Below are 19,200 nucleotides of genomic sequence, written 5' to 3' on the forward strand. Positions count from 1 at the left end.
TTTCCTCAGACTCAGATTTTCTAAAAATGTGCGTGTAAACTACTCAAAAGAGAAACGAATGCTTCCTTAAGACCCTTGGAGCAAACAAGTTTTGAGGAAGGCAGGAAATTCCATAGCCGCCATCAGTAACTACAGTTTTCCAGTCCACACTTTGGTAGACTTCTCTACCTCTGCAAGCTACACACAACCTGCCTTTCCAAACCATTCTAGGTTTTATCCGTATGAACAAGTCGGAGCTCTCCACTGACCGTGGACCATCAGCGAAGCTTGCTCTTTCCATCTCAGAGCCAGGGAAACGGAGCTTGTTTTCAGGGGAGATGGAATTTTTACACGGGAAAGCAGTTCCCCTTCCAGTCCCTTGACTGACCAGCTAGAAGCTTGTGGAACAAAACCAGGCTAAGCTGTTGTTCTCAAACGTGTTTATTTGTAACCGTTTTACATGGCGTGTTACAGAAATTAATGGAAAGTTTCTAAAAATTTTGCTGTTCTGTTGAATGTATTGTACATAAAGTTAAAAATAATATGTCCATATATGTTAACAAACTGTCATCTGAGGTAAAGTAGGTCTAGAAACGGACTGCAACAGTCATTTTCTCTTTCTCATCTTTATTAAAAAAATATGTGTCAGAACGCAGAAATTGAAAGGAACCGAACCCACGGAGTAAACATTTCCTTAAAAGAAGGTGCCCGGTACGTTACATGATGGGGTTTCTGTAGACACTGGGATGGATACGAGTTATCAAAAAAGTCTTGTGGTAGGTAAAGATCAAAGAGCTATGGGGGATGGGGACAGAATGACAGGTGGCATTTCCCTGGTTTCAAAATTTAAAGTGACGAATTTAGTGCTAAGAGGAGGAGGAAGCAAGCATTGCACATGAGAATCTTCCTACCTATCTAAGCAGAACTGTGCAGACTTCCCATGCTCTTTTGGTATTGGTACCTCAGCTCCTGTTCCAACATGTCACCATATTCCTGGGATAGGGGGGCAGGGGTTCTGAACTTACCCAATGGTGCTTAGAAAGGAAAAACAAAAACAAAAACAAAACCAGTATTCTGCCAATGGAAATATAGATGGCAGTTTAAAATCTTGACTTGATCGCCCGCCCTCATTTTAATGTGTCATCTAGGTATCTTCCTTAAGTTCAGATCCAGTTACTGTCATGTTCAGGGAATGATGGCAATTGGCTGGGTTGTCACCACCCTCTTTAAAGCTAACTGCAGTTGGTACACCTGAAAATAGCGTCAGAGTTCACTTCGCATCATGGTACCCCAAGGGATGGGGATACGGGTATGACACCGATGGACAGACTCAGATAGCCACACTGAGGGAGGTGATGGCACCATTCATACAGACCCAGCACCATGACCCCATAGCCACTGAAGTTGATTCCCACAGCAACTGCCTATCTTGCCAACACTTCAGAGAAGCAGGACTGCTTTCAGGGCAATTTGTGGCCATTATACCTCCCATTTCTGCTTTCCACAAGAGGGTCACCTCATCATAGCACAGATACATTGTCTGGAGGAATCCTGTACAAACAGGTAGCAGCTTCAGAGGGCAATGGACAACCCTTCTTGTTGTCTAGTTCTTGGGACCTTCCACCGTAGGGTAGCATTTCCATAGTAAGGTGGTAATTTCTAGTGGACATATGGTTCATTTATCTGTTTGGGAAAATTATATTCCAGTATAAAACGTGGACTCTAAATAATGACAATCATTTTGACATTGTATTGTGATTTTTGTGTGAAGAGCCACTTCATCTTCAAAATCATTTTAGTTCCTATAGATAGGAAGAAGTCAAAGCATACTGGCCAATTTCAATCAGTCATATCAAGGTTAGTTTGACTTTTCAAATTTTAAAACTTAATAGTAAGAGTAATTACTCCCAGATCCAATCACATGATTCTTGTGGGTTTCCTTCTTAAACCACTACATCTAACATGTAACTGCATAGGAGCACCAGGAAAACACATCTGACCTGTATAACAGTTCTCTATAGGGTAAAAATATATAGATTCTTTATGAAAGCTGTGTGCTAAACATAGGAATGAACACTAGAACTTTGTCCCATGTGTGTAAAAACAGGAAGTATAATCCTTCTGGTTCATGTACGGCCAGTCCCATGATTTATGGACGAGTATGTGGGAGTGGAGAGGTGAGTGACTTCCCAAATCTGAAGGTCAAATCTTTCATGCGTGAGCCTCCTTTCTCTTTCACTGGGTAGAGGGTGAAGACTCTCCAGAACAGCTGGTGGTGGAGCCCCACCTCCTCCTGTTCACTAGCTGCTATTGACTCCTGCCTGTCTGGGAACTCTAGCTTCCTACCAGTCTTCCCAGAAACACACCTGGCAAGTGAGCCCGGTCCATCATGCCCGTTGCACCTTATGCTCCATCTGCTACCTTCTCTACAGTGTAATGGTATTATTAAAAAGCATCTTTATTGACATTTATATTTACAAAAAAAGGTGGTGGTTTTTTTTTTTTCATTAGAACGCCTTAAAGCCATTTCCCTTAAAGAGTTTAATGGTAAGGTTTTCCTTTTCAAGTTAGAAAAAAAAAATCCCATTTGAATTTTCTGATGTACAAAAAGAGATAGAGATGAACCATTTGACCACAGAATCAGTTTGTTACATGGAATATTTATGTTACCATTAGAAAGTTGGTTTCTAAGATCCAAAACCACATTAGCAGAATTGTACCAGAATTATTTGGCAAATGACTTTTCTTTGAAAATGGCGCATGGAGAAGACACTTGTCTGCATAGTATCACAGCAGCGAAGTATCAGAAAAATAAAGACATCATTTTATTGTACTCAAGAGTTCAGAATTTCTGAGGAAACTGGATGCATTTTCCATCTTTCTCATCAATGGGATTTGATGTCCTTTGCTACCCCCAGAATGAAGGTTCTATCCAAAAGCCATCGTTCTTCACCATGACACAGGACAACTACAGAGTTGTTTTGGCAACATTCTTGATCATAATGAATCACCAACCACTTCATTGCCTTGTGATTTCAAGTTAATTCACTTCATAAGAGGCTTTCCCTCCCCCATTTAGACTTCTTCACCCATTTCTAAAAAAGTCAAAAGCAATACAAAAATTTGTACACCCATTAATTCTCAAACAGGACAAAGAAAGGACAGGGGAGACAGGATGGCAGACCAGGCCCTGTGGAGAGATGCCACGCACGCGCGCACGCACGTCACCACAGCCAGAAGGCATATGGATGACACTGTGGTCACAAAGGATCCCTTGCTTTGGCCTCAAGTGAGTCAGTGCCAACCTTGTCGCAATTTTCTGATGCCTGCCACTCCCAATCTGTGGTCTCTACAATGGTCAACAGGTAGCAAAAGGAAAACACAGTAACGGTTTCAAATCCAGGGGCGTCTTAGACCTGGCTGAGAGAGCTCAAGGTATTTGTTGGTTAAGCATTGGCTTGACTGGTGATTAATGTTGGTTTCTGTTTGTTCAGGTTTTTTTTTTTAAGTACTTTTGTGGGTTGTTGTGTTTTGTTTTGTTTTGTTTTGCTTTGTTTTTTGTGCTGCCATAGGTATCTGCCATTGGTTGCCAAAAACCACGTTGTTCCCTCTTCAGGTGGTTTCACTGGGCGACTGTGAGTTTTTCTGTGGGATGAAGTGAGGTGAGAGCCCAAGAGAGCCTGTTGTACTGCAGATTCCCATGCCATTCGTGAAGCACCCACCATGAGCTCGCATTGATGCTATTTCTTAGGTCTGTTGATTTTCGCATAGAGAGGCTCTGGCTCCTGTGGACAGAGACACAACAGTCAGGCCTGCCTTGCTAGCAGCAGGCTTGTGAGATGCTTTTAGGAAGGAGCACTCGGGAATGAAAACAGAAAGGTGACAGTTGATGATGGATGACCTTAGGTTATTCTTTTTTTCATTGTCTCCTCATGGCACTTTTTATTTTGGTGACAATTTTAACATCCCTAAGAACACAACAGATTTTGTTGTTTGTGTGTGTGTTGCTGCTGTTTTGGTATATGTGCATATGTGTGCATGCTGTGGAGGCCCGGAGTCAGCCTTGAGTGTTATTCTGAAGGTACAATCCATCTTGTTTTTAAGGTGGGGTTTCTCCTTGTCCTGGAACTCATTGGGTAGACCAAATTGGCTGGCCAGAGAGCCTCAGAGATCTACCTGTCTTTGCCTTCCCAGTTCTGGGATTGCAAGCATGTACCACCATGCTTGGGTTTTTATATGGGTGCTGGGGATTGAACTTATGCTTGTGGGGTACAATTTACAGGCTGAACAATTGCCTCAGTTCCTTGAGGTGGTTCTATCCTTGGTTTTGAAGCTGATTCCCTGGTACAGTAATAGCATGGTATGGTAGAGCAAGCTCGGTAAGTTCTATGTTGTGAGTTGCAAAATACTTATCCCTTTTGAGCCTCAGTTTCTCCAACCACACCATGAGAATAACATTGTTTAATTCTACAAAGTTCTTGAGAGAAGTAGAGATAATTCACAGACAATATTTAGCATAATACTTGGTAGTACTGGAAGAAAGGGCAAAGAGGAGGAGGAGGAGGAGGAGGAGAGAGAGAGAGAGGGGGGGGGGAACGAGCAGCCCTCCCATCTGTAGAAGGTTTAGAGTTTGTGAAGCACCTTTCAGATCTTACCTTCATCTACCTAACAGCCCTGGAAGCAGCTCCTATTCCTTCTGTCCTCATTTTGGAGACAAAAGACTTAAGTTCAAGTGCAGAAAATAAGAGACTGTGGAATGCTTAGCTCTAAATGGGGCACCTACATGGCAGCCCCTCCTCCCAAAGCTTAGAGATCATCTCAGAAGAAGGGGGCAGAAAGCTCTAAGAGCCAGAGGCGGTGGGGGACTACAATGAAGCAGTGTTTCCAGGACACAACAGGCAGTTGCACATAGGAATTCACAGTAGTTGTGGCAGCGTACACAAGACTTGCGCAAGCTTAAGCCAGACAAAATACCAGCATGGAGCAGGGAGGTGGGTGTGTAGTCTCACCCCCTAGCTGAAGAGCTATCAGCACAGTGATGGCTGCTGGGACAAAAACGGTCAGCGTTTTCCAAGGATGTAGTCCCCAAGAGGCCACCCAAGCTCCAGTAGATGGTCCTACATCCAGGCACATATTGGCATTGCTGAGTGGACTCAGTAGGTAATAAAAATAAAAAACCCAAACCAAAGCTATGGAGTTGGGAGGGGACAACGGTGAGTCGCTTGAGGGAGGAATTGGGAGTGGAGAGAATGAGGGAAGGGGTGAACTTGATCAAAACGCATCATTATTTGTGTTCAAAAATTCTCAAAGAATCAAAAACGAAGCACTCAAAACCTTAAGTTGAAAGAGGTTGTACACTCAAGTGCTACATCTTCCCTGTGATCTAGCACACTGTTTGCTCCATGTTTTATCCTTGGAATGGCCTAGAAGATAATGTCTGAACAATGCCTGGCCCATTAGTTTATAGACCAGCATTCTGCAGTGCATCACTCAGTGTTTTCCCAGTGTGACGTGAGGACTGAGTCATCATGCTGGAGTTAAAGGCAGGACTTCACTACCAGAGGCAGTGCGCTCTCCTCCATGACTGGCTACAGATACACAGATGTGTTCCCCTGGGAGAAGAACTTTTGCCTTTCTAGCCACCCTGCTCTGTCATACAGCACAAAGGTTTGTGCCCCCATCCATGGGATCACCCCGTTGAAGGAAACAGAGTTCTAAGTAAATATAATCTGATGAAATTCTTGACTACAGGAAAGGCCTCCCCTCTCTCTATTCCTATTCGTATTGAGTGCCAACTACTGCTTCCTCTGACTTTTACACACAGAAATATGACATAGTAGGTCCTCGCTGTAGGGAGAAAGGAGGGGTTGTCTGGTGAATTAGTGTATGGCTATGACAAGATTTCGAATATCTTTGATATTTTGATCTCTGTGTCTTCAACACACTTCAATTTGGCTTTACTCTCCTAAGGTTGAATTTGACAAAATCTGTAGCAGGATAACCCATTAAGTCCTAATCCATTTTCTTCCAATATCTGAATTATTATGACTATCTGCCGTGAGACTAGATAGAAATGTTGTGTTCTGTGCCCCCCCCCCACCCCGTGTGTTTGCACACATGCATGTATATGCATGTTTTCTTGGCATGAGGCACACTGAGCAAATGGGAATGGGATAGGAAATTTGTCAGGAACAACAACCAGAGAAGAACCATTTCCCATCACGAGTTCGTTCACCCCAATGCTTCCTCCATGGACCTTCTCACGCATCCCATTCTTTCTGGGTTCCCGAAGAAGTCAGCCTGCCTTGATCTCACCCTACAATTTGCTCTATTCCAATTTTGGAAACCAATTTATCCAACTGAGAATGACACCTAAAAACAGAAGACGACAGCAGGCTCAGACAGGGTAATTAATGCCGCGCTGCATTAACTTTCTGCAGCGGAGATAAATATTCACACAGCTCCCGCTTGCCGGAATCTAGCTTCAAATACCCATCACAACAGTGGGAACAACTGCAGTCAGCTCTCAATTATCCCCACTAATGAAGGGGAGCAGTGGTGTGGAAAACCCCAAGCAGCAGATAATCCCAAAGTCTGACGCTGTGATGCAGTATACATTTGGTAGCTGTTACCTTCCTAGGTATAGCATCAGTAGGCTGTAAGAGCCAGAGAGGAGCTAAGAAACCATCTGACCCAGACATTTCTAACCTGGCTTTGGCAAGGTCATGATGGAGACCTCAAGCTATTTTCAGTATTCCAGAAAGTTGAACTTTCTAAAAAAAAAAAAAAAAGTTGCCATACTTCAGAGATTCTGCCTTCTTCTTGGTTAGCTGGGACCCAGGTTTGCCTGTTAAGGGAGGAGCTGCTGGGAGACATTATCTGAAGCTTGGTTCTTCTTTGCTGTAGCTGAGTGAACTTGGGCAAATTAAACAATCCTAAGATGTTATTGCTGCATGAACCTGTGCTAAAAATTGTGTTGCAGGTGGGACAATCAAAAACCCGAGGATAAGGCATCTGCCTCTTATCGTGCATTCACTGAGTCAGGATGTTGCTAAAAGCCAGGTCCCTGATCCTGCTGGAGTGGTGCTCAGTTGCTTAGTCTGCATGGAGGCCCAGTGCAGATTCCCTGGGCAAGTCTAGAATTTTAGCAAGTAGCTCTGTTTCTTTCTTGTCAAATTTGTGAATTGGGAATTAAAAAAAAAAAAAAACAAATGAAGTGGTGTTAGTCTTTGCATATATTTTAGTAGCAGTAGGAGAGTGGTATCATGCTTGCTCCCATTGAGTGATTCTAGAAACACTGGGTGTGAGCTCCATCATGGGCAAGCAATCTAGTCAGTTCTAGAAGCTTCCTGGTTTTGTGCACAGAGTAAGACCCAGCCACCTCCACTCATTAAGCCTTGTCTTTGCTATGTTCTATTCACAACTGCAGAGAAACTACAATTGTCTGTGCAGTCAACATACCATGCATAGTATAGTCTCTTGACTTCTGGTCTACATGGGCAGCATATTCTTGCACCCACTCAAATGGCTGAAAACCATGTTGAAATCTTCATGCCTACCCTGATTTCGCCTTTGACCTCCAGAAGGTACATCCTGCATCCTACTACCTGCTCTATTTGATTGTCTCTTGATCACCTCACATTCAGGTGGTTCCAAAGTCCACTTGCCTACTTCCTGCTCCAGCATGCTATTCAGTGCTCTACAAAACAACTGGGCTATTCAGTGCTCTACAAAACAACAACTGGTCCAACTTAGTTTGACATTTCAGAGTCTAGCTCAGTTCCTCTTCTGCATCCCCATGTCCCTCTGTCTCATCTCAGACAATCTGATCTTTTGAATATCTCTTGGCAACAAGCCTCCCTCTCCATTCCAGTAGACACTGCTCTTAGCCAGACCCTGGTACTTTCTACCACTCCAGTGGATTTCCATCTGGGAAGATCAGAGAAAGTCACTCCATGACGATCTGAGGAAGTGGGACTGTTCACTTCAAAAGCTGAGGCTAGACTCGCTTCTAACTTATACATTCAAATCTGATCTCTTTGTCTTCAAAACTCTTCAATTTGGCTTTATTCTCCTAAAGTTAGATTTTTCAAAATTTGAAGATTTGAATGAATGAACAAATACAGTATTTCTAAGGTTCTGCCGTTCAGTTCTATTTTAAAAGGGGATAATGCTAAGGTTTGTGGTGTGTGACTGTATAGCCTGGAACTTGGGAGCTGAGGTAGAAGGAATTCATGTGAGGTTGGGGCTAACCTAAGCTACATCATTCAATAAAAAGAAAAGACAATGTGGATAATAATACCAAATTCATGTATTTTGAGATTTCTAAACTACCTCCCATGTATGTGTGGGTGAATGTCTAAACATGTATGTATGGGTTTGTGTGGAAATCAGAGATCAGTCTTGGATGAAGCTCTTTCTGAGCTTTCTATCTTAGTGTCTGAGATGGGTCTATCCCTGGGACTTGGATTTCAGTGATTAGGCTAGTAGATGGCCATCTAGCCCCAAGGACTCCTTTGTTCTCACCTCTTAGCACTAGGATTGCAAGTGTTTGCTGCTATTCCTGGCTTTATGTATGGATGCTGGGAATCATGAGCACTGGACCACTAAGTGATTTCTCCAAACCCTAAAGTCCTTTCATCCTCATCACTTGACCATTGGAACACCTGAACAGGGCACTACTGTATCACTGGCCCTCTTCATGGGAGGGCAGACATGCTTGCCTATGGCCACTTGATTTTCAGACTCATTCAGACTCTGGCCCTCTGTTTTCTTTCTTTCAGTCATTAAAAACAAATTAACCAACAGCCCCAAACTGAACACTCACCCTCCCAAAGCATTAGAAGTCCATCTTTCTCTCTCCCTGAACGCTAGGAAACGATCAGGCAATACTTTATATGCTTTGGGTTCCCACTACAGAGATCAGTATTAAAAAAGTGACAGCGACTTATTACTTATGGCAGTATCTATTGTTACAAAGGGAGACAGACCAAACGATTCCTATTGTTACAGATGCTACTTGGACCTGACAGCTGGGGAAGTCTGATAGGCAGTTTATTTACTTAGCCATTTAACCAAATAAATGTTTTCATTTTTCTTTATCCCTTCAAAGGCTAACATTTCGCCCTTAAGATTGCTCCAGCAACACATCAGTGAAGTACAAATTACCTGCCATCCCCACACCAGCCATTATAATATTATTTTGGTGTTCTTCCTTCCTCCCTCTCTTTCTTTCTTCCTTTCTTTCTCTCTTTCTCTTTCTCTTTCTCTCTCTCTCTCTCTCTCTCTCTCTCTCTCTCTCTCTCTCTCTCAATCTCTCTCTCTCTCTCTCTCTCTCTCTCTCTCTCTCTCTCTCTCTCTCTCTCTCTTCTGTTGACTCAGTCTTTAAAAGACCTATGATTCTCCCAGATGGAAAGGTAAGAGGAAGAAAGTGAAATAATTGAAGATATTTTTCTTTATTGCTAAAACAGAAACATTTGGTATTGGCCCCTAAGCTTCCACCTGTGCAGATTGAGTCTGTCTGTTTTCTTTTATTCTGGAGCTATATGGCTTTAACTTATCAACAGATGTCATCCTTGCTTACTCAAAACTGGGTGGCTATTTCTAATAAAAACAGCTGGAGATAGTGGCTGCAAGGGCGATAAGAAGAGTAGGGACTTTGCTTCCCAACTCCATGACAGCAGAAGGGAAATAAAGCCGCCGACACAACTATCTCTGCACGGAATCATTTTTCCAAGTGTCCGCAAAAGCACTAAGAAATTACAGTCAGTAAATTTCCAGTTGGTTCTATGGGTAAAGGGGATGGACGCTGAAAGATCACATTTGACTTGTGCTATTTTGACACCGATGGAGGGGGACACAAAGACTCACAGGAACTTCCTCTGTGGATGCCACAGAGAACCTATCTGCAAGGTGGGCTTTAACTCCACGGCACAGCTTTGATAGGGAATTGGAAAATGCCCAGGCTGAATCATCAAAAATTAAAATCTAGCTCTCCTCAAAGCTAAGATGTGATTTGCATATGAACCTAAGATTGCTTTGAGTGTGTGTGTGTGTGTGTTTATTGGGGAGTGAGAGGTGGTCTATGAGTCTGCAACCTAGTCATTGACTTTATTCAACATGCAAATTATTAAAATAAAGCACCAACATGTATTGATTATGGCGGTAAAGGCAGTGATGAGGGCAGCAGTTGCGATGTTGGTGGGTGTGCTGAGGAGGGTGGTGGTGCTGGGGTGAAGACAGTGGTTATGAAGGTGGATGACTGCGGAAAGGGCAATGGTGCTGATGCTGATATGTACTGCTAGTGATATGGAGATTAAGAAGGTGGCAGTCATGGTGGTAATGGTAATATTAGTGATGATGGAGGTAGTGGTGATGGTGATGGTAATGTGATGATCGTGTTGGTGATGATGGTGAGAGGTGGAGCAGGGCAGGGGTGCTACTGATGACAAGGGTATGGGATGTGGTAGTGATGGTAGCTACCAGATACTCCATGTGCCAGATACTGTATTGAGAACTTCATATACATCACCTTATGACTTCACCCAACTTGTCCTGTAAGATGGGCATTATTTTTATCCCTATTTTTCAAATGAAGAAAATAAGATTAGAATCCTGATCAGGGGGACACTGTCAAGAAGGATGAATCCCAGGTTCTGAACCCTGACAACAGAAACCCCCAAACCAGACTAGGTTTTAAGGTAAATTTGCACGATCTGGCTTTATGCCACAGACTAGATTTAGAACATATTAGTTAATATCAAGGGTAATATAACCTCTTCTAGCAAACGAAAAGGAATCAATATTCAGGAGAGAAAGAGTGCCGCTTGCCCAAGATTCCCCACTTTTATGTGGCTAAGATTTGAACTGAAGTTCCAAATCTGGAGCTCTTGCTACGTAAGCATGCAGGGTCCACTTACAACCCAGCTATGCCGGAGGGAGCATGGAGTGTGATATAAACCAAGGCCTTGTGAAACAGTTCAGCTTGGGTAAGTGCTTCAGAGGCAAACAAGCTCATGAAGGGAGTTTGAAGCATTGACCTGCCAATGGAGTAAGCCATCTTGGTTTCTAACAAGTTCTTCAGCTCTAGGATGGTGTTTGCTGATATCTTGATGAGTGGCTCTCTTCACCCTTAGTTCACTCATCAAACTTTCTAAAGAGAATCTGAACTCTGCAGTACAACATACACGTGAGGTGAAACCCTCCTGGGAGTCACCTCAAGGAGTGTGCTGAGAATCCCTATCCTTTCGAGTCGGTTGTGCCTTTAAGAGACCAGTTCCCAATACAGTTGTGAAAGATTGACTTTTTCAGGGGGTGTCTGTGGTTTTGTATGGTACAGTGTATTATTATATTTTACAGATATAAGATGTGACAAGATATAGTATGCCGAATTCCTGAATCCTAACATCTATTAACAGAATTTACTTTCAGACTCCTATATTGGTTTTCAGTAACTGTCAAAAGGATCTGTGTGTGGACCATGAAAGACAGTCATAGTCATAGGATCCAGTTCTAAGCAGTGAACGCAGTTCATCATTTTAATGGCAATGATGCTGCTGTTCAGAACTAAAGAAGTCTGAGTGAAGAACTTTGAGTCTGGCCTTGCAGTCCTACAAATTTATGGGAAACAAGGGAGATATCTGAAAATTTGAAACATTTGTCAAAGCTGGCCTAAGAAGTTACATCTGCAAGACCAAAGCATCTTTCTGCTCTCGAGAAGGTGGGCTTCTTCAGCGGCTCGTTACTATGATCAAATCAGGTTTATCGAAAGTCGAGTTCCAAAAGCCACTTCTATCAGGGTAAGGATGCCTCTCTCCAATAGCTGCTGAAAGAATCTGAACTGATGTGGTGGCAAGCCACAGATGCAGCACAGGTGCAGCCTCCAGAGTGAGAGTTACATGTCCTTGGCTGTCATTGACACACTGGAAGGTGGTATAGAACTCTTCCTGGGTAGACGGTACAGGCCACTATGACCTTAAAGCATGGCATGTTTTTGTTTTATAGTGTGGCTTCTCAGTGTGTTTGATTGGTGACCTCTTTAGCTCTGTGGCATGCAGGCAAATGCAGTGACATTTTGCTTGCAAGAATAAAGCATCAGGACTTCATTTCACTGAGAACTGATCACGTGTGTGTATGTGTATTTGTGTGTATGTTTGTGAAACAGGGAGTGTGAGTAAGAGTATGTTTATGTGTGCAAAAGAGACAGTATGTATGTGAGTGTGTATGAGTGTGAAAGACACAGTGTGAGTGTATTGGGGGAAAGAAAGACTTTGTGTGTGTGTGTGTGTGTGTGTGTGTGTGTGTGTGTGAGAGAGAGAGAGAGAGAGAGAGAGAGAGAGAGAGAGAGAGAGAGAGAGAGCGCATAAGAGTGTGAGTGAGTGTATGTGCCTACTCCAGAGGGCCAAAATTTAGAAACTCAATCCCCATTAGGTGCCATTGACTGGGCCCCATCCTATCACCGTCACCAACTCAGAATGTATCATTGATTAAGTAATAGAACTATTCGCCATGTTCCCTCCAATTCTACATTTTGGTGTATGTCAAAGGTCATTCATCCATGAGAAAAAGCAAAGGCAAAATAGAAAGGAGGCAAAGAGAGATTGTACAAACACTGGTAACCGGTGAGATGGCTCAGGCAAGGAGATAGGGTATCAACATTGGCAACATATGGCAGCATAGTAACAGGCATGAGGGAAAAAAAGCGTGCAAGCATTAGGAGCAATCACAGACATGGAGGGATGATATGGACACTGTAACACAGCATGGGCCAGGAGACAAAGCACAAACACTGGGGTACACAGCAGCGGTATTGAGCAAGCAATAGGGGAAACCTTGCAGGTGAAGGAGATAAAAAGGACAGATAGATACCTACCCAGACCTGCGCTATCTAGCTACCGTCTTGTGGACTTATATTATCACCACTGGGCTCACCACTGGGCTCCCCAAATGGATCACTGGTGGAGGAGGCCTGTGATCCATCAGGCTAGAACACAAGAAGATAACACTTTTTTTTTCTCTCTCTTCAACAACTGAAAATATAAGGCAACTAAGATTATATTCATGCGGCATATGCAACCAGTTATTTTACAGGAGGCTGAAACTTCCCCCAGAGGATGCCACCTCCCAGATGTGAGAGCTCCTAACAGTTTAACAAAAGATCAGTGCTTCCGGTGGGTACACCCTTCAGTGGCTCTTCAAACCTCAGCTCAGAGCTGGCATTCTCTTTTATGTTGGCCTTCTTATTGTCTATGGGCAAATTTCAATTTTAAGGAAAAGTAGAGCTATCGGCAGGTCACTTACTGCTTCTTGTTCTTCACTCTTGCTGGGACTTTCAAAGCCTTCTTCGAAGATGTCATCTGCGGTCGGATCACTGACGTGGGATGCTGATGATTTGGATGGAGAGCTCTGCCTAGGGGCTGGGGTTGGAGCTACACAGAGATCATACCAAAAGAGGAAATGAGGTAAATATACATATAAGCCACAACCATTTATATCCCATAAAGATACCTGAGGTCTCCTTATCCTTGAGTCAAGTCTTCCTACTTCCCATCTCAAGCCAAATCTGAGGATCTAAATTCCTCCCATGATTTAGGAACACCAGTCCTCCGACCCTACTGGAGAGCCACTGAGTCAGGAGCTCCAAACAACTCCTACAGTGCTTCTAACACACAAGCAAGCTAGTCATGGCTGACTCTCTTTTCGCTCTCTTATTAGAAGGCATGTTTGACTTTTGTGGATCAGACACTATTAGGAAATTGAAGGACAGTATTCCTCAAATTTGTAAAGCTTCTCTGAGATAGAGGTTACCTAAGTTCTATAGGAAAGTGGAGGTTGCTAATACCTTTGTGGCAACTGCTAAACCAGGCTTTGCATTCTTGTATACACCCAGCGGTTAAGAAGCACAGGCTGGATTGGAAAAGACGATGATAAGCCTGCTGTAAAGAATATGCATTTACTGCCATGACCCTCCCCTGCCTCCCTCTTCTCATTTACTCCTGAGCTTTCTAACACACGTGTCAGTGGATGCTCTTCTTTTCATAATGCTTAACTTAGCATGGGAATTCTGGTCACTGGCTTAGTCCCAAGGCATGGATTGAGTTGAATAGGTGAGCAGCATTGCCATTGGTCAGGCTTCCCTGTTACGCTGTTTCAGAGCTTAGCAAAAGAAATCTGGTATTTTATCAGACAATGATGATTGCAAAAGTTGTGCTGATCTTTAACCCCACGAACACTATTTCCAGCTCCTTTACCATTCACAATATGGAATGAGGCTAACCCCGGCTACACTCTTTTTCATCATTATGTCCCTAATACAAATGACTAGATGTGGTATTATACACTTCCTTCAGATATCAGGATCCAGAGCCCAGAGGGTAATGGGGGATCACTTATATCAACAAAGGTATGGGTATGAGCTATGGGATGTGGCAAAGATATGTCTAACACTATGGGCTCTTTTCTATTCGAGGTGTTTGTTTTTATGTTTTGCTTTTGTTTTTGTATGACTCGTCTCTCAGTCCCATTTTGAAGGACTGCTTGCTGTCAGGGAAGAGGATGAGAAAACTGACTTTACTCATTTTCTTTCAAATGAAAGATTGTGTCTTTCTTGTTGTTTTACGAGTTGGTTTCAGTGCAAACTAGCTACACTACTAGGTTTAATGCTATATAAAGATGCCTCACTGAGTGGGTAATATTAGCGTCACTGGGTTCTGAAGTGTGTTTAAAGTGGCTTATTGCTTACAAAATGCTGAGACTCCTTGAGTCTCTTAACAGTATACTGCTCGCCGTTCCCCAGTGGAACCAACAGCTAGAGGTTATTTATGCAAGCGTCTTAGTTGTAACAAGGATTTACAGGCAGGGCGCTTCAGTATTCCAAGCCTGTATTCTCTCAAGGTGGATGGGTGGGGTCATTTCCCCACAGTGGAACGTGCGGCAATGTCTGGAGTTATTATTGGCTGTCATAACTAGAAGAACAGAATAAAGATGCTCTTTGCATTTGGTGGGTAGATGCTAAGTAAGAATCGTCTGTTCTCACATATCAGCCATGACACACTGGCAAACCTTGCTCTCAGACACAGTTTTGGTGAAAAGGCCTTTTAGACAGCTAGTTTTATCCCCTTTAACCTTTCCTAATATCTGTGTGTGCCAGCCCCCCCCCTGCCCCCCACTAGCATTCTGAGAAGTGTGGGGATGATGACAAGATAGTCTCCATCCTCAAGAGAACTTTCTTGTTTGTAGGCAGCTCATGGTTCATTGAAAATGAGACATGCGTTCTTAAAAGACTCTTGTTCATTTATGCATGACTGTTATTTCTCCAGCATTTCATTTTTTATTCATTATTCTTCATTGAAACCCCATGGATTAGAATTAATAGAAATGCCTTGGCTATGTAGTACCCATGGCCTGAGTGCAAGGCCTTCGTTTTTAGAATAGCATTGTGAGCCTAGCTGAATGACACAATCTAATTGTATTCACATTAAATTTTTTTTTTTTGACAATTCATGGTATTGGCCATCCAGTGATCCATATCACCGGTGACAGTAATGAAAACGCCAAAGTCATTGTACCATGAGCCTTTTCTTTCCCCTTATCAATTGTCAAAGCACGGGCTGAGTCACTGGAACACTTTTTCCGATTGTGTCTGACAAGCCCATGGGTGCTCAAGTGTGTCTGGCTTCTGACTCGGCAGCAGGCTTGCTATTTTTGGTGTTGGAATAGAAAAGTAAGGTGGAAACAGAGTCTTCTAGTACTGGGGCCAGAAGGAAGCTGCTGCTCCTACAAGGAGTCCAGAGACTCAGGGCAGCAACTTGCTTTGTCCTAAGACACAGCTCACAATGATGGAGCCAGCACTAGCAACCCGGCCCTGGGACCTGCAAAATCAAAACAAAACAAAACACAAACAACAACAAAATCCCCATTGAACAAGAACACAATGATGAAGATCTAAAGATCCTTCTGTGTTGTAATGCCTTTAAATAATTGGCTTTAGAGCTAAGAACCACAAAGCCCATGGAGGCAAGACTGTTGCTGCAAAGCACGGAGTCAAGAAGGAATGAAGAGACCTCCGTGTTTCCAGTCAGGGCTCACTGTTCATGCAGTGTCCGTCATGGCCTCATAAACTCTGTAAACTCTGCCTTGCATTTTCCTCTGATCTTAACTTCTTTTCTAATTTTTAAGCCTTGTTTCTAAACTGTATTGTTTACATGTATGTATGTATGTATGTATGTATGTATGTATGTAAATATGTAAGTTAGAAATAAAACTTTTGGCAGTCACTTCTCTCCTTCACACAAATTTATATGGTAGATATCAATGTTATATAAAAAGAGGCCTAGAGGGTAAGGGTTCATATATGTGCTATAACTGGTATCTGAGTTGGTTGCTATGGGGATATTTATCAGTGATAAACTGCAATCACGAGATGCCAGTAAGATCCATTCTGACCCCAGGGTTCTGGAGACTGAACTCAGGTCTTCAGGCTCACCGGCAGGCACCCTTACCTTCTGAGATCTTTCTGGCCCTTTGTTTCCACTTAAAAAAATATTACATTTGTTTTCATTTTAATATGCCATGTTAAAACTTGTGTGCCATAAGCTAACACATACAGAAATACGAATGAGCATTATCAATAAAGTCCTAACAAGCATGGTGACATTGTGACAAATGCCAGGCATGTGTTCATCTGTATCACTTTGTGTACTATGGTCTGCGAACCTTACTGCCATTACCTGTCACACAGATCTAGTGCAACTTGGTATCAATGTTATGTAAAAAGAGGCCTAGAGAGTAAGGGGCTCATGGAAGTGCTATAACTGGTGGCCAAGTTGGTTGCTATGGGGATGGTTATCAGTGATACCTGCAAGCTTGAGATGCAAGTGAGGTAGATTCTACCCGCTAGTAGCTTACGTTACAGGACATAGGCACTATACTGGTCAGGTTTTAGAATTCAGTGAAAGGACAACTCACGTGAGTTGGTAGATGGTGTGGTAGAAGTCACAGGGGTCAAGTTCAATTGGGAGATGTCAAAGTCATCACAGTCGTCTGTATCCTGTGCCACCCCGACTTTGTTGAAGTAACTGGAGAAGGCCTCTGAGGTACAGGTCAGGGAGGGCTGGTCAGGCTTCCGGGAGGGTACGGGTGGAGGCTGGACCATCTGGAAATCCTTGAACGATTCCTTCCCCATTTTCTGCCTGGGCTTGTCACTCTGTGGACTTGACCTGGCAGAGTCATTCGTGCCTGGGACGGTTGCAAGTGGGGTGAGGGGACCTTGGAACATGGCGGCTGCTAAAGGCATAACAGTTTGTGTGGGCATGAAGGCGGCTGGCGGGAACTGCCCGGCCACAGTGGGCCAGGCTTGCTGGGTGGCAGGAAAGAGACCTGGCTGGCCCCATGCGATGGGCTGAGCTCCTGGTATCACCTGAGCGACGGGTGGCTGAGCACCCATGGCGATCTGCTGTTGAACAAGGGGCTGCTGGCCCCAGAAGGATGGGAGGACGGCGCCCATAGCGACATAACCTGGAACGGGAGAAAGGAGGATCAAGCATCCTGGGGAAAAAAAATCTGCGGATTTGAGTGATTGACAGAAGTGTACTGCCCATTCACAGAGTCCTGGGCTGTACTAGGACTTCTTGGGTCTTGACCTCTAGATGTTGACCTACTGGTGGAAGGGCCAGCCCTCACGGGAGAGGTCTTAAGTAGGGGGCGAAACACAGCTTGAATCTGGGAATAATAACATTTCCCCATTGTTTCACTTTACCGAATCTCATAGTGCAGGAGACAGAGCCAGGCACTGAGACCTAATTTTCATTAAGTTTTTCATCAGGCAGGCAGGGTGCAAAGTAAAACTCTGACTGTTAGAACTTCAGAGGCATAGATGAAAGGCCAGACGGCTGCTTCCTCGATGTGTCATCTGGGAGTGCCCCTTAGGATCTGCAATGCTCCAGGCTCTTATCTATAAAATGGGCATACATTAGCTCCTATTTCTGTAGGATGATCTGAAGATTAATATAATTCAGTATTCAAGGAAGGGACTATTGCACCCGACACAGAGTGAACGTTCAGCAGACGTTAGCTACTCCTGTAACATGGCCCAGATGAACGCTGAAAGGCACACGATAGCTTGCTTGTTGTGTAACTGACAGCACCTTACTTAGGGGGTGGGAATACATTACTTCTGTAGGATTACTTTTTACAAGTTTACAAAATAAAAATTGGAAATTATTAAGCCAATGAGGAGGGTACCTCATGCCATGTTAGTTTGATATTACAAACACACCCAGGCAGGTTCTCATAATTTATCACCATGGTAACTACTTGCCCAATTATTCTTTTTGGGTGATTGCAACAGGAAGGGAAATGCTTAGGGTCACACAGCTTGCATAAGGTAGGATCAGGATCCAAACTGAGCTGAGTCCATCTCTAGTCAGGATTCTCTTCCTTGTTTTCTGTGCAGCCATCCAGATGACCCACACCTATTTCAGGGTTTTCACAGGCACTGCGTCTGGACTACTCTGGGTCCACTGGAATTCTTAAATGCTTCCAGTGGTCCTCATGGTTCTCATGGGGACATAGTGGTCACTTACATGGACACCTAAGCTTAAGAGACATGTGGCCGTTCCGTCGGGGCAGAGGGTAGAGAAGCTAGCTTTGCCCAAAGAAGCACTTCAAATGGCTGCCAGAATAAAACTATAGGTGCAAAAATGGTGAGATCAGAACGAAACAGGAGAGGATTCAGGGTATGCTAGCAACACCCAAAAGGATGATTGACAGGTACCGTAGCAATGATTACATCATGGTTCATGTCAGCAACTCTTCTGAGCCCACAGTGATCATATACAAGAGTACCTGGTTCTAGTCTCAATTCAACTGCCCCTTAACCTGGGTCAAGTCAACATTCCAAGTCTGGTCATTTCTCCATTCCCTTGCCAAGCTGCCTCAGGAGGAAGCTTTACACAGGGCACAAGGATTTGTTACTTGTGAATCCAGCCACTGTTAAAGGCTTTGAAACAATGAAACAGACATCATGGTAGAACTCTTAAGTTTGTTTTTACTGGGGTACACTGTTCAAGCTTTTGATTTATTCACACTGTTTGGTAGCTCACCTACTAATGCAGTGCCTTGACCTCTAACACACTAAGTGACAACAAGGCCACTTGTTTCTCTTGTTCTTTGATTTGCTTTGATATTAACTAAATTGTTCTCAGAGGGAATGCTGACGCCCCC

General features: G+C 43.6%; 1 protein-coding gene across 4 annotated transcripts in view; it reads right to left on the reverse strand.

Annotated features, from left to right (window-relative positions):
• Positions 1-416: 416 nt before the first annotated feature.
• The window catches only part of Dab1 (DAB adaptor protein 1), an 887,226-nt gene continuing 868,442 nt past the window's right edge, over positions 417-19,200 (reverse strand). For all 4 annotated transcript variants that reach the window (XM_085839132.1, XM_085839131.1, XM_085839130.1 and 1 more), the window contains 4 exons: positions 16,945-17,493; positions 13,279-13,406; positions 12,851-12,961; positions 417-3,764 (listed from right to left, as the gene is read on the reverse strand). In XM_085839132.1, coding sequence (XP_085695258.1) covers positions 12,866-12,961; positions 13,279-13,406; positions 16,945-17,493 — 773 coding nt within the window. In that variant the 3' untranslated portion in view covers positions 417-3,764; positions 12,851-12,865. The remainder of the gene's footprint in view (positions 3,765-12,850; positions 12,962-13,278; positions 13,407-16,944; positions 17,494-19,200) is intronic.

The sequence above is a fragment of the Mus caroli genome, unplaced genomic scaffold (genome assembly GCF_978045245.1).
Source record: "Mus caroli unplaced genomic scaffold, Mus_caroli_1 scaffold_6, whole genome shotgun sequence".
Classification (NCBI taxonomy): Eukaryota; Metazoa; Chordata; class Mammalia; order Rodentia; family Muridae; genus Mus; species Mus caroli.